At 54.9% G+C, this 12,623-nt stretch overlaps 5 protein-coding genes across 5 annotated transcripts; 3 read left to right on the plus strand and 2 right to left on the minus strand.

Annotated features, from left to right (window-relative positions):
• The first annotated feature begins 688 nt into the window (after nucleotides 1-688).
• On the plus strand, nucleotides 689-2,462 carry EV422DRAFT_528795 (uncharacterized protein). Its single transcript, XM_053070302.1, has 2 exons — nucleotides 689-1,124; nucleotides 1,204-2,462. Exons 1-2 carry the CDS (start codon nucleotides 923-925, stop codon nucleotides 2,295-2,297), a joined length of 1,296 nt encoding a protein of 431 aa, XP_052925665.1. The 5' UTR covers nucleotides 689-922; the 3' UTR covers nucleotides 2,298-2,462.
• A 147-nt stretch (nucleotides 2,463-2,609) lies between these two features.
• EV422DRAFT_50022 (uncharacterized protein) lies at nucleotides 2,610-5,354 on the plus strand. Its single transcript, XM_053068125.1, has 8 exons — nucleotides 2,610-2,848; nucleotides 2,933-3,025; nucleotides 3,125-3,277; nucleotides 3,354-3,506; nucleotides 3,592-3,718; nucleotides 3,788-4,258; nucleotides 4,348-4,731; nucleotides 4,822-5,354. Exons 1-8 carry the CDS (start codon nucleotides 2,720-2,722, stop codon nucleotides 5,232-5,234), a joined length of 1,923 nt encoding a protein of 640 aa, XP_052925666.1. The 5' UTR covers nucleotides 2,610-2,719; the 3' UTR covers nucleotides 5,235-5,354.
• A 119-nt stretch (nucleotides 5,355-5,473) lies between these two features.
• On the minus strand, nucleotides 5,474-6,233 carry EV422DRAFT_506249 (uncharacterized protein; the record flags this gene model as incomplete). Its single annotated transcript, XM_053068545.1, has 2 exons — nucleotides 5,474-6,091; nucleotides 6,171-6,233. 2 exons carry the CDS (start codon nucleotides 6,231-6,233, stop codon nucleotides 5,474-5,476), a joined length of 681 nt encoding a protein of 226 aa, XP_052925667.1.
• Nucleotides 6,234-6,528: 295 nt separating this feature from the next.
• EV422DRAFT_528799 (Dolichyl-diphosphooligosaccharide--protein glycosyltransferase subunit WBP1) lies at nucleotides 6,529-8,637 on the plus strand. Its single transcript, XM_053070303.1, has 4 exons — nucleotides 6,529-6,856; nucleotides 7,167-7,277; nucleotides 7,352-8,001; nucleotides 8,080-8,637. Exons 1-4 carry the CDS (start codon nucleotides 6,694-6,696, stop codon nucleotides 8,518-8,520), a joined length of 1,365 nt encoding a protein of 454 aa, XP_052925668.1. The 5' UTR covers nucleotides 6,529-6,693; the 3' UTR covers nucleotides 8,521-8,637.
• Nucleotides 8,638-9,282: 645 nt separating this feature from the next.
• EV422DRAFT_496194 (uncharacterized protein) lies at nucleotides 9,283-9,610 on the minus strand (the record flags this gene model as incomplete). Its single annotated transcript, XM_053067857.1, has 2 exons — nucleotides 9,283-9,414; nucleotides 9,515-9,610. The coding sequence occupies 2 exons, from the start codon at nucleotides 9,608-9,610 to the stop codon at nucleotides 9,283-9,285; spliced, it is 228 nt and encodes a 75-aa protein (XP_052925669.1).
• Between the last annotated feature and the right edge of the window lie 3,013 nt (nucleotides 9,611-12,623).

The following is a 12,623-nucleotide window of genomic DNA, read 5'->3' on the forward strand; positions in this document are numbered from 1 at the left end:
ATAAAAAAGCGTCTCGGCGAGGTGGAAGGAAAGGAGGAGGGTGTTCCTGTGATGCACCACGCAGGACATCAGTTCCAATGCTCTAGGGTTTAAATTAGGCGTCTGCCACTGTGAAGCGGAAACCACCGGAGCTACGGCAAGGTACCCCGCGCACGGTCCGGACCCTTCGCATGCGATTTGTTGTGATTCGTGCGTTCGGCTAAACATGCAGCAGCGACGCTAGGAGAGGACAGATTGGGTCAGTCTGGTGGCAGCGGCTATGCAAAGACTAGGCGGCAGCGAAGCGTTGAGGAGTGACACCCCAATGCCCACGCCGTCGCGCGACTGGGACCGTTTCTTGTGAGTGAGCGGTGTGAGCAAAAGAGGACGAGCCAGTTTTGGAATGAAAGTCTGGTCAGTTTGTACGGAATACAAGTCAAATCAACAAAGCCCGATGTGGAAACGGCGCTCACGGCCAGAGAATGTTTCGAAGAACGAGTGCAGACTCGGTCGACCACCTTGCCAGGGATAAGACACTCAGTCGGACCTTACTCCCGCATGAAGATTTCTTGCATGCATTGAAAGCCCCGGGTACGTCAGCGGGGGTACCTCATGAAAAGAATTCGATGAGGGATGTCGCACATCGGTCGTGGGAACAGTCGGAGTCTCAGCGACAGACGCCCATGATGGCTCACGCGTCTTTGTGCTGTCGGTTTCCTCGTGGACGTTCCTCATGGGCGTTCCCCACAACTTCCACAAGTTGCTGCTTTCCTCGTAAGACGTGAGGCCGCGCCAAGCCTTTCGAACTCCCTGTTCCCACGAGTCCAACCCCATCATCTATAAAAGCAACTCACACCCAACCCTCCCGATGTGCGTCTAGCTCACCATACAGAACATACCCTACGAAGTAGCAATACATACTGTACTACCATTATACACAACAATGGTCTCCTGCTTCACCCTTTTCGGTTCCAAACTGAGCCTCGGAGGCGCCCAGGAACACTACACGCCGCTGGAGGCCCGTGTCCCGCTCAAAGGGTTGAGGAACGTCACCTTCGTTGAGGAGACTGAGGAAGGGAACGTGCACTGGGATGGACACGTTGCGCCAGAGTTGAGGGCTGTGAGGGTGAGGACTAATGGCACTGGTGAGTACCGCAAGCGATTGCGACGCTCATCCGTCAACACTGCCTACCAGTCTCTCACCCAACCACTCTTTCTATATAGGAACCGACGTGAGGGTGACGACAGAAGTCAGTGGTCCCGCGGACGTTATTCGCAAATTCACTGCAACGATCGACACTGAGAAAGACACCCTCACCGCCAAACTCCGCATTCCTAATCGTCTCGAAGCAAAAGATAATGTCTCCTTCATCACCACCATCACATACCCGGCTTACACGCAGGAAGACCTCCCGCCGTTGGGTATCTCGACGATTCTGAGCAATGTGTATCTGAATGATAACGAGCCCTGGTCATTCGCTTCGGTTTCGGTGGCGACAAAGTCGGGGGATATCACATCCACGGCGCCTTTGACTGTTCGCAAGAACGTTGATCTGTCGAGCAGTTCTGGAAAAATCGATGTTTCGGGCACGTGGACGGTGGAAGGTGATGCAAGGTTCACGTCTACATCCGGCAACATTTCAATCTCCGCGCCCTTGTCCGTCAAGGGCAGCGCTCGGTTCAACACGACGTCTGGTACGATCAAGAGCACCGCGTTGATCCGCGCTCTCGACGATCTCACCTTCAACACCACGTCGGGAGGCGTGTACACAAAACCCGCCCTCTACGCCGGCCGGTTAACGACAAGAACCACGTCAGGCAACATCGAACACTTCCACACCGATGCCGCAACTGACGCGCATCTTTCATCCAAATCCGGCAAGATAGCAGCCTTGTATATCGCAGTTGGACAAGGGAAGGGGAAATCGGACGGCAGTATCAACACCACCCTCCTCGAAGCACAAACGACGAGCGGGAATATTGTGCTCGCCGGTGTTGTCGCTGCCGGGTCCGGGTCCACGAGGGTGACGGCCAACTCGACCTCGGGGAGTATTTGGGCTGGATTGGACGATCAGACTTTTGGGTCGGTGCATCTGTCGACTACGTCTGGTAGTCGCACGTTGGGGAGTGGGATTGTGCCCGGGCCTGCAGGCAGGCGAGAGACGACGGGGATCATCAATGGCGGCGTGCATCCTGCTGGGTTGACTGCCAAATCGACGTCGGGGAGCATTCAGGCGATGGCGGAGACGGTGTCGAAGGAGCACTTCACGATGCCGCCCGGGATTAAATTTGGGATCCCCACCTTTGGACTTTTCTAGTTGGTTGTGGATGAGAGAGTATTGGATAGACGTATGGGTTTCTTTTTTCCGCAACGGCCTATCTGAGTAGATAGACCGGCCTGCGACCCCGTATGTACAGTACTGTACATAGCTTTTGGAGTGCATCACTCTGTACATAGTCCAAAATCCATTGGCATCCAACATGTGTTCCTCTCAGCGTCTGGTAGGTTGGAGTGGATTTGGAGAACGGAAGGAGTGTGCGATGTGTGTTGTGCGGAGGGCTGCCGTGACTCATCAGGAGCGTCACGTCGGCGGTCACTTCGATCCGCCCCTTCCCGTTCAAACCCATCAAGCAGCCCTCCTCCACCATCCACGCAAGCTGTGAGACTGGACTTCAAACACCCGCCCCGCTGGCAGGGCACCCCCAGTACAATATCCACGCGGGTAAAACTCCCTGAACGATGCGATTCCTCCTCTACGGGTGCGCGACAGTCGCCCTCACCGGCGCCGTCATCGCAAATGCATGGATGCAGCGGGGGCAGTTTTTCACCGCCGCCATCCACTTGACGAGATCTAGCTCTAGTCTTATGGTGTGTTTTCGAAAGCCCGCTTTTCCAAAGGCTACGAGTCTGCCTGGCGATATTGACTGACATGTCCTTCACGGTCTTATACAGGTTCTGTTAAATATGGGTCTGTATGTGACGGTCCTGGCGGGGCGAGCGCTGCAACGACTATTCTTTGGTCGGCTGCGAGCGTTGGAAGTAGAGGTACGACCGTACATCATACTCTGAGGATAGCTACCGACAGGGGGGCTGGGCGGGATTCGCATCGCCTCACACAACCCTTCCATCCATCCCACTATCCAGCATCTCTACGAACGATCATGGTTCGCAGTCACCGAGACCTGTTTAGCCATGACCATCTTCCGCGACCAGTTCGATGTGCGGTTCATCGTTCTGTTTGCGATGCTGTTACTCGTAAAGATCTTCCATTGGCTGAGCCAGGACCGGGTTGACTTTGTACGTTCTGCAATCTGGGGTTTCTTCGAAGAATGATGGAACGGGTTCTGACGTGAAAAGTTCTTTCCACGTATAGATGGAGCAATCACCGAACCCGTCGCTTGGATGGCATTTGCGGATGCAGATCATGATGGCGTTGCTTACTGTGGTCGACCTGATAATGGTCCTGTATTCCGTACAACATACGACGACGCGTGGGGCGAGCATGATGATCATCTTTGGATTCGAGGTGGGTATCCACGTCGGGAAGCGATGTGGGAAGTTGATATATGTGAATGCGCTACTGATATATACTCTCCCCTTGAACGATGTAGTATACGATCCTGCTATCGCTGATATTATCGACCTTCGTGAAGTATCTGCTGCACTCTTACGATCTGCGGAGGGATACGCCATGGGAAGAGAAATCGATGTACATATTCTATGTCGATTTGCTGCATGGTAAGCTACCGCAGCATGTCGTTGCACCACGCGTCAACATGGATGTTAACACTGCCCCATCCACGGTAGACTTTGAGAAACTCGTAACCTACATCTGCTTCTTCGCCATCGTCGTGTACTACTACAGTCTCCCCCTGCATATCGTCCGCGATCTCTACATGACCCTCCGCAGTTTTGTCAACCGATGTCGCGATCTCATCCAGTACCGCCGCGCCACCGCCAACATGAACGAGCGATACCCCGATGCGACCGTCGAGGATCTCAATGGGACGGATCGTGTGTGTATCATTTGTAGGGAGGAGATGGAGGTTGCTGCCCAGCAAGCAGCACCAGCGGCGGCGGCGGCGGGTGGGGCGGGTGGAGCGGCTCCGGTGCCACCACAGCAGGATGCGGCGGGGGCGTCAAATAGACGGCCGGCGGGACACCCAGACACCCCTAAGAAACTGAACTGTGGACATATTTTTCACTTTCATTGTCTGAAGAGCTGGTTGGAGAGGCAGCAGAGTTGTCCGACGTGTCGGCGGTCGGTGTTGGAGCAACGTGAGTGTTATTTCTTTGCTTGCAAAAATCCGCATCCGCTCAAGGACGCGGAAAGTTTGCTAAATTGTACAATGCACATATTTCGACAGCCACACCTCCACCAACTGCACCCGCCAACGCCGCAGCAGCAGCAGCAGCCCAACAACAACCACCAGCAGCAGCAGGAGGGGCACCAGCCCTCCCCAATGCCGACTTCCAAGCCTTCCTCCGCCAACACCAACAACAATTCGCGGGAGGGATGTTCCATGGTCTCGCGGGTGCTGCCCCGCCACCACAACCACCGCAACCACCACAGCAGCCGGCGGGGAGTAGCAGTGCACCAGGCGCGACGGCGGTGCCGGTGAGAAGTCTCCCCACCCCGCTGAATACGGCATTCCCGCCACCGCCGCATGTGGGTGCGCCGGGGGTTATGTACCCGATCACGCTCACGCCGCTTATACCGCTGAGTGGGGCTAATCTTGGGGCTTTGCAAGGTGTGTTTTGCGATGTTTCTGGGTTATCTCATCCACAATGATTGGACTGTATTGCTAACCACAACATCCACCCGACTCCAAACGAACCAGCACCCCAAATACAAACCCTCGACCACCTAACCGACGCGCAGCTCCGCGACATGGACGGCCAATCGCGCGAGGCCATCAGCGCACGGATCAGAGCCCTGCAGAGTGTTCAGAGCCAGATCACGGGGATCATCACCCAGTTGACGCAGATTTCGACGTTGATTCCGCCGCCGAAGATGGCAGCGGGCTCCGGGGCGAGTGGGGTGGGAGCGGGAGCGGGAGGGGAGGCCAGTGGAGGGTTTTCATCATCATCGTTTGGGACGGGAGTCGGGGTTGGCAAGTCTCATGCCTCGCCATCATCTTCGGCGGCCGCGGGACCTGAAGAACCCGCGCCAGTAGCTAGGCCCGCCTCATCTTCCGCAACGGAACCGGCAACAGTGAAGCCGGATGATAAGGGCAAAGGCGTCGCTTTGTAAAAAAAAGACCAACTGTACATGTATCAAGAACATAGCTCAACAGCCAGATTTGGCCTGATTGGGAAGGCAAAGGCAATTAATTCATTGTGTTTCCGTCATGCGGACGTTCTCCCCAAACGGGAGTTAAATCTATAAAGGTTCCGAGCTTTTCATGCACATCCAATACATACGATATGCGGGCCGCACAGGCACTCCGGCACTCCATCCCCTATTCCAGCCTCTGCGTCTCCCGTCACTAACTACCGCCCATACCCAATCCACACCTTAACTCCCGTACTACCCTTCTTATTCACCAACAGACTCTTTGCAAAATCGACATACGAGTCCGCGACACTTCCCGACCCAAGCCGGCCATATCCGTACCGCTGAGTCGCAGATCGGTTTCCCCGTCGCCCTGTCACTTCGATACGGAACCCGGTGATTTTCCCGACAGCGTTTCCGTTCTGCAGCGTCGGCGACGGCATGTGGATGTGACGGGTCAGCACGGCCGGGAGGGGGATATCGGTGAGGTATTCGGCGGTGCGCGGAACGTTCGGGATGCTGGCTGTCAGGACCTGTTCTGTCGATTGTGGTGCGGACGATGGGCCCACCGCATCAGACTCGGCTGTGCTCGCCCCCCCTCCCACCGCCGCTTCCCCGTCGGTTTCGCCCTCCGGTGTGTGCGTCTCGGCGACCTTCAGCACGACGCCCGGCCCGTACCGTCCCGAGCGGGCATACCGCTCCGATCGCAAACGGAGTGGGGTCTGCATGAGTGCTTTGACGGAGGTTGCTGTTGCTGCTGCTGAGGTCGGTGATGGTTGTTGGGCGAAGGGGTGCGGGATGTATTGGTGGTAGTTGTAGAGTTTGGGTGCTTTTCCCTAAGCGAGAACAAGAACAGTGAGTATTAGATACGGGCAATCCCTTTCCAGGTTTCCCGTCCAGGTTTCCCCGACTCACCCGTGGTGCGTATGCGCTGACTTTGGATAGTTCCCGTAGGAAATGGCTGTAGTTGGTGGTCATTGTGCTGGGTGCTGGAGAAGATCACGCCGGGGGACTAAATCGGTTGCTGCAACGTATCGGGGTCGAAATCTGTGCCGGGAGAGTAAAGGCAGACGGTAGCGAGGTCGTTCCGGTTGGACTTGATGTAGTAGTGTGTGGGGTTGGTGGGTGCTGCTGGGGATGCCGTTGCTGCCCGTGTTGCGATTGCCCCCGAACTCAACCCAGTTGCCAGTTGAACGCAACCAAGTACTGTAAGTGCCTGTGCCTTCCCAGAACGAACGTCGCAATTCATTTCCCGGTCACGTGACTTGTGCGCGTTATATTCCCATCCAGCCCGCCTCCCTCGAGTCCCGTCGCTTTCAACATCCCCCTTCGGAGATCACCGCAGCCGCCTCCCATCCCCCAACTGTCGCCAAAGGTCTCACGACAGCGCCGACCACCGCACACCCTCCTACGCTTCGCTCCGCAACTCAGCACCACCATGGCGCGGTGGGAACTGCTCGCCCTCTGGGCAGCTCTCGTTGCCCTGATATCAACAACCCCATCGGCTCTCGCTAAACCCGCTTTTGGATCACGCACTCTTGTCGTGCTTGAGGATGTGGCCAAGAAGGATACGTATGGGAAATTCTTGAAGGGGTTGGAAGGTAGGTATCGGAAGTTCGCAGAGGGTTGGCTATAAGCGTTGTTCATGGATGGAAAATGGTTCGAGTCTTTGGCGCGTTCACATTGCGGGTGGGAAGATGAAGGCGGACGACGAGCGTAGGAGGCAGTGCGAGTGACCAGTGCGTCCACTCTGGAAGCGATAGTCAGAGTGACAATGAGACTTCTCGTCGAGAAGCGAGCCGGGGATCTTTGTCGTGCATGGGCCCAATCCTATTTTGCGTTTGCGGGAAGATGCACCGCGAATTTAACCAGTGCTAACGCTCCCCTCCCAATTCGGAATCGTGCAAACAGAACGCGGACACAATCTCGTGTACAAGTCGGCTTCGGAATCGCAGTTTAACCTTGTGGCGTTTGACGAGCTGGCGTATGACCATTTCCTGGTCCTCGCGCCACAAGTTAAATGTGAGTAGTCCATTACACTCGCTTCGTATACAGCTGCGTACAATACGCTGACACTACACCCGTCTCCTCTGCAGCATTAGGGGGCGAGCTCTCTATCTCGCACGTAATTGACTTTGTCAACAAAGGTGGCAACGTACTTCTCGCGACATCCTCCTCTATCACCGAAGCCGTGCGCGATGTGGCGTACGAGTTCTCGGCGGACTTCGATGACTCCGGGACGGCCGTGATCGACCACTTCAACGCTGTGGACGAAGATCCTACCCTCATCGCCGCTTCCTCCTTCCCCGACAAAAACATCAAAGCCGTCTCAGCGGCAGTGAGGAACGGTGGACCTGTACTATTCCGGGGTGTTGGGCACAGACTAACGGGCAAGAATCCGTTGATGCAACCGATCTTGATCGGCGCACCTACCACGTACTCGTATTTGAAAGACGACGACGAGCCGTTGGAGGGAGGACCACTGGTCGGGAATGGCCTTGTCCTTGTATCTGGGTTGCAAGCGCGCAACAATGCGAGGGTGGTGTTTGCGGGCAGCGTGGATATGTTTTCTGATGAGTTCATCGACAAGAAGGTTGGAGACAGGCAGAGCGGCAATGCGGACTTTGTGACGGAGCTTGGAAAGTGGGCTTTCCAGGAAAAGGGAGTCCTGAAAGTGGGTGGGACTTTCCACCACCGTTTGAATGAAACTGCGCAACACGGCATCTACCGCATCAAGGATGACATGGTAAGTGGCACAGAATACATTCCCTTTGGTGATTGAGACAAAGATATTGACGCGCTCATCCTTTCCAAAACCCCGCAGGTTTACGAAATCAAAGTAGCAGAATGGACCGGCGAGAACTGGTCTCCATTCACACCCTCCGACATGCAATTCGAAGCCGTGATGCTTGACCCGTACATCCGCACCCACCTTCGCTCCATCCCCTCCGCCCCGGGCATCCCGCACCCCTACGCCACCCTTGCCACGCAATTCCGTTTACCCGATCACTACGGCGTCTTCACGTTCAAGGTGGATTACAAGCGCCACGGGTACTCGTGGCTAGAGGCCGCTGAAACGGTACAGGTGCGGCCGTATAGGCATGACCAGTACCCGAGGTTCTTGACGCCCGCATACCCATATTACGTGAATGTGTTCAGCATGATGGTTGGGTTTGTGCTGTTCTCCGCCGTGTTCTTGTGGAATAGGGAACCGGGGACGGCGGCTGGGAAGGGGGCAGCTGGCGCTTCCGCTAAAAGCAAGTAGTAGTGCTCTCGTAGGGTGGGCGATAGTTTGATCTGATGATGCATATAGTCTTTGTAAATGCGCGAAAATGTACATACACTAGCGTCGAAGGAAGGCGAATAGGGACCGGTGCAGGCGCTCTCAGTTTGTGATTGCTTTGCGCTAGCAAAGAACATACTTTGCTGTAACTGTTTCTACGTATGTTACCCTCGAGCCCCGTTTCCCGCGTCGCAAGCTATGCGGCGTGTCCTCTGATCTCAACCCGTCTTGCACACCCCACCGCTATTGAGCGGAGCTCAGCAACTCCATCAACCGTCTAGCCACATCCACCGGTAACGGTCCCCCGCGGTAAATAAAACTACCGGGTTTTCCCGGCGGTGGGCGGGTTAGGTACTATGCCTGACTCTACGTAAGGCGCGAATCGTAGTATTCTCCCGCTCATACAGTCGAATTCCAGTGATGAGCAGATCTCCTCAGCGGAGGTGGCCTGGTAGCTTGAGGAACGTGGCGCCGAGTTGGTACACAGAGAGATCTCCCCAGCCGGAGAAGGTTCGCTAGGTCGTTGTGGTTGATTGCGGCGAGATTTGGTGTTCACTCCACCCGGCCGCTCATCAGATGGGGTCTCTGCTGATAGAGAATCAATCCAAGCAACCCCTACGAACCAGTCTCGCTCGGTTGCCCAAACCCCCGTTCCCAACGACACCTATGCACCGCATCACGACTCCACCGTCCTCCTCAACCCCCCCCCTTCCCCGTCCTATCTACACTCCCTTTTCCCGAATACTACGCCGTCTGCCGAACACTCTGATCCTTCTCCAACGTCTCCCTCAACGCCTCCTGCCGCTCGAGCTCGCGGACGTTTTCGCGCCACTGCGCGCGGCGTTCGTCGTCGCGGACGAGGCCTACTCTCCTCGTCTAGGCGAATGTCGTACATAACAAATAGACAGAACGTTCGTGGAGGGTTTAGGTGGTGGGTAAAGACGAGCGTAGGACATGGGACAGGGGAGGGGTGTACCTGAAAGCTCATATCCTGCCAGTAGTAGACGGCGGCGATGGTGGAGGCTGTGAAGATGCAGGAGGCGGCGAAGGTTGCTTTTGAGCGGGTGGACATGGCTGGGGTTGGTGTGTGGTGCCGGGGGGTGACTTCGTAAGGTGATAGGTTTCTGTGGGCTCAGCGGCAGTTGCGGTGGCCGAGAAGGAGAGGAGGAGGAGGAGGTTTGTGCGTACTTGGCGTCTCCGCGGTTCGATGGGGAACTTGACAGTGACAAGCTGTCAAAGTTTCTTGCAGAGGTTTTGCTTCTGGGATGGACGGCCGTCCATAACACCCGGCCCTTACATCAGGAACTTCCGTCCGAGACGGTCAGCTTTCCAGCCGCAAACGCTCTCAAGAAGGTACTGTATTGTTTTGATGCAGGAGTTTGTCATGACGTACTCAAGGAACCAACAACCGACAACACTTTCAACACGCGGCCAGCATTCTTATCCGTTGCTGCTCTTTGGAATGGACGACTGACCTGTCCCGCCGCACCGGAAGAGGAAGTCGCTTCCATCTCCACATGGTTTTTTCCTGTGGTACGACCCCAGCGGCACCTCGCTGGTGATCCCTGGGCTGGAACTTGTAAAGCCAGTCCGACCAACACGCCGAACTTCAAGTCCTTGGCCCAATGGGGAAAGGGCACAAAAAGAAGACCACCTTCACTGCGTCCTTCGGGAAACATGTATACCTAGGCGCGACCTAGCATGTATGCTTACTGGCGCACTTGCTGAGGAAAACTTGAAGTGCTGTCGCCTATTGGCGCCTATTGGCGCCTGAACATGTTGCTGTTCGGGTGAGTATCATTCCCTGCCTTCCTCGAGAATATGTCTCATTGACGAGGGGCGCATCTCTTCACTAGTTTGCGAAATCGGACCGGAGACAGTTGGCAAGTATGACTTCCGTAGTAGACGACATGTACCCGCCCACGTTCGACGTGAAGAACGCCGTCATAATGAAGGTGTCACTTCGGGACTTTTTCAATTCGTTTGCGTTCTCCATCGTTCCCGAGGGCGACAAGGTTAGTAAAATTCTGAGAAACGATGTTACTGAGATCTATAGGGCTTACCATATTCCGCTCCCTTTCGGCTTCGTGTTTTCACTTTCGGGCCGGTAGACGGCTACGAGCGAACGTTGGGGAACGAAGTCCGCAAACACCCTCCGTAACGAGTTGTTACGCGTGAGCAGACAGCCAAACTTTCTTCAGGCCCTTCTCCCACTGAGCGGAGGGATATACCGTCTGGATCTACATACACTTCCGTTTATTCGGAGGGAAGGTTAGTTAGATTCGTAGCGATGCGGTGGACAGGAATGCGGACGAAGACTAGTGTGTGGGGCACGTAAGGCCACGCCCCTTGACTTGTTGAGCTCCATTTGAACTTTTTAGACTCTAAGCTTGTATATTGCCAAGACGCCTCTTCTGGTGTCCGTCCGCCATGGCATGGCCACAAAAAGGGATGATTTTGTGAGGGAGCCGTTTTTGTGTCGGGAACTGTCAAATGGGTGTTAAAATGACAGTAATTGATTGAACATAACAGGTACGTCGCTTGGGGTTTATTTACAATCCCGCCCAATCTTGAGAAGGCCAAAGAGAACTTCCGAACACCCAGCGACGATCCAAGCTCCTTCACTTCTTATCGTGACCCTCAATCCTCTCCTCCCAATCCTTCTCCACTACGCCAACAATCTTTCTCGGGCTCGTCGGAGCTTCGGTCAAATCCGCAACAACCGTATGACCCTTCTCTTTAGGTGCGCTCTTGAGATCGTTGGCCTGGTTCGCAATACGGTCGTGCAGATGGTCATGTCTGGGCACCGCGTGCAGGGTATAGCCGCTGGAGGGTTCGTGGCCGATGGGCGTTTCTTTGTGGATCCGACCTTGAGGAATACTTTTTGATTAGGTTGAGAGATAGGTTTTTGCGGGGAAGCACGTCCGACACTCACCGTGAGCGGATCTGGTCACCTTTTCGTCTTGCATCGTGAGGGTCGCAACTTTTTTCCCTATCTTTCTTTGTTTTTCGTTCGGGTGGTTTGTCTGCTATGGTTTGTGTTGAGATGCAAACCGTCGATTACTTCGGCTGGGGAATTGTTTTCGGTGGATCTATACAGGAGAGGAGATGATGCCAAGTTGTCATAACTCGCCGTCTTTGTGACGTCAGTCTTCATAATCGTTCCCCATTGGATCCCCCCCCCCCCCCCTCCCCCGCTGACTTGACGCCGCCAAAAACACTTCCTGCATTAATGGTCTGACAAATCTCGTTGAGGCCCGCTGTTATACAGTCCCATTTTGTGCTGTCGACCCGTAAAGCCCACCACCGTCAGGCGACGGGAACTCATACACATATATCCCCGAGGCTCAAGGATGGAGCGAAGCAAGCATCATAGGGTGTTTTCGGGACGTCCGGCACGCCGGAGATACAAACTTGAATACACCTTCAAAATCATACATTACATGACAATGAGAACTATCGCTCATTGAAACTATACACAGAAGACGACTTCAATCAATGCTCATCACCACCACCGACCATCAGTGCGTCTTGTGGCGCCCGGTGTGGAACCTCGCCTCACGGTTGTCCACCTTCGAGTTTGGTTGGAGCTTGTGATCCTCTGCAGCTTCGTGTTGAGATTCCTGTTTCTTGGCAATCTCGCTTGCCGGCTAAGACGACGAGAATAAAGAGTATGAGTAAAAATTCTCCCTAAAGAGAAGTTGCACCTCGCCACAAATCGGCTTACAGGCCCTCTACCAAATTCGGCAAACTTTGCAACTTCTGGGTCTCGCTCGATGCCTAAAAGTGAATGGTTAAATTGATGTACAGCATCCACTCGCATATCAATTACACATAACAATGTACCTTCCGTGAATTTCCGCGGAGGGTCCTGCGGCACTCCTGGTGCTCTGGGAGGAGCAGGGGCCTCATATTGTCGAACCGTGTCGCCGGAAAGTGAACTCATGATGGATGATGGTCGTGTTGGTTTGGAAGCTGTTTTGCAACGTAGTGCGCAAGATCTTGTGCAATTCGACGGCAAGGACGGGTTAGGTTGGGGACTTCGAGAGGACGTTATGAGTTTGGGGACTTGAAGCTTGGCGGAC

This window comes from Fimicolochytrium jonesii (genome assembly GCF_025526975.1).
Source record: "Fimicolochytrium jonesii strain JEL569 chromosome Unknown EV422scaffold_11, whole genome shotgun sequence".
In the NCBI taxonomy this organism is placed as follows: Eukaryota; Fungi; Chytridiomycota; class Chytridiomycetes; order Spizellomycetales; family Powellomycetaceae; genus Fimicolochytrium; species Fimicolochytrium jonesii.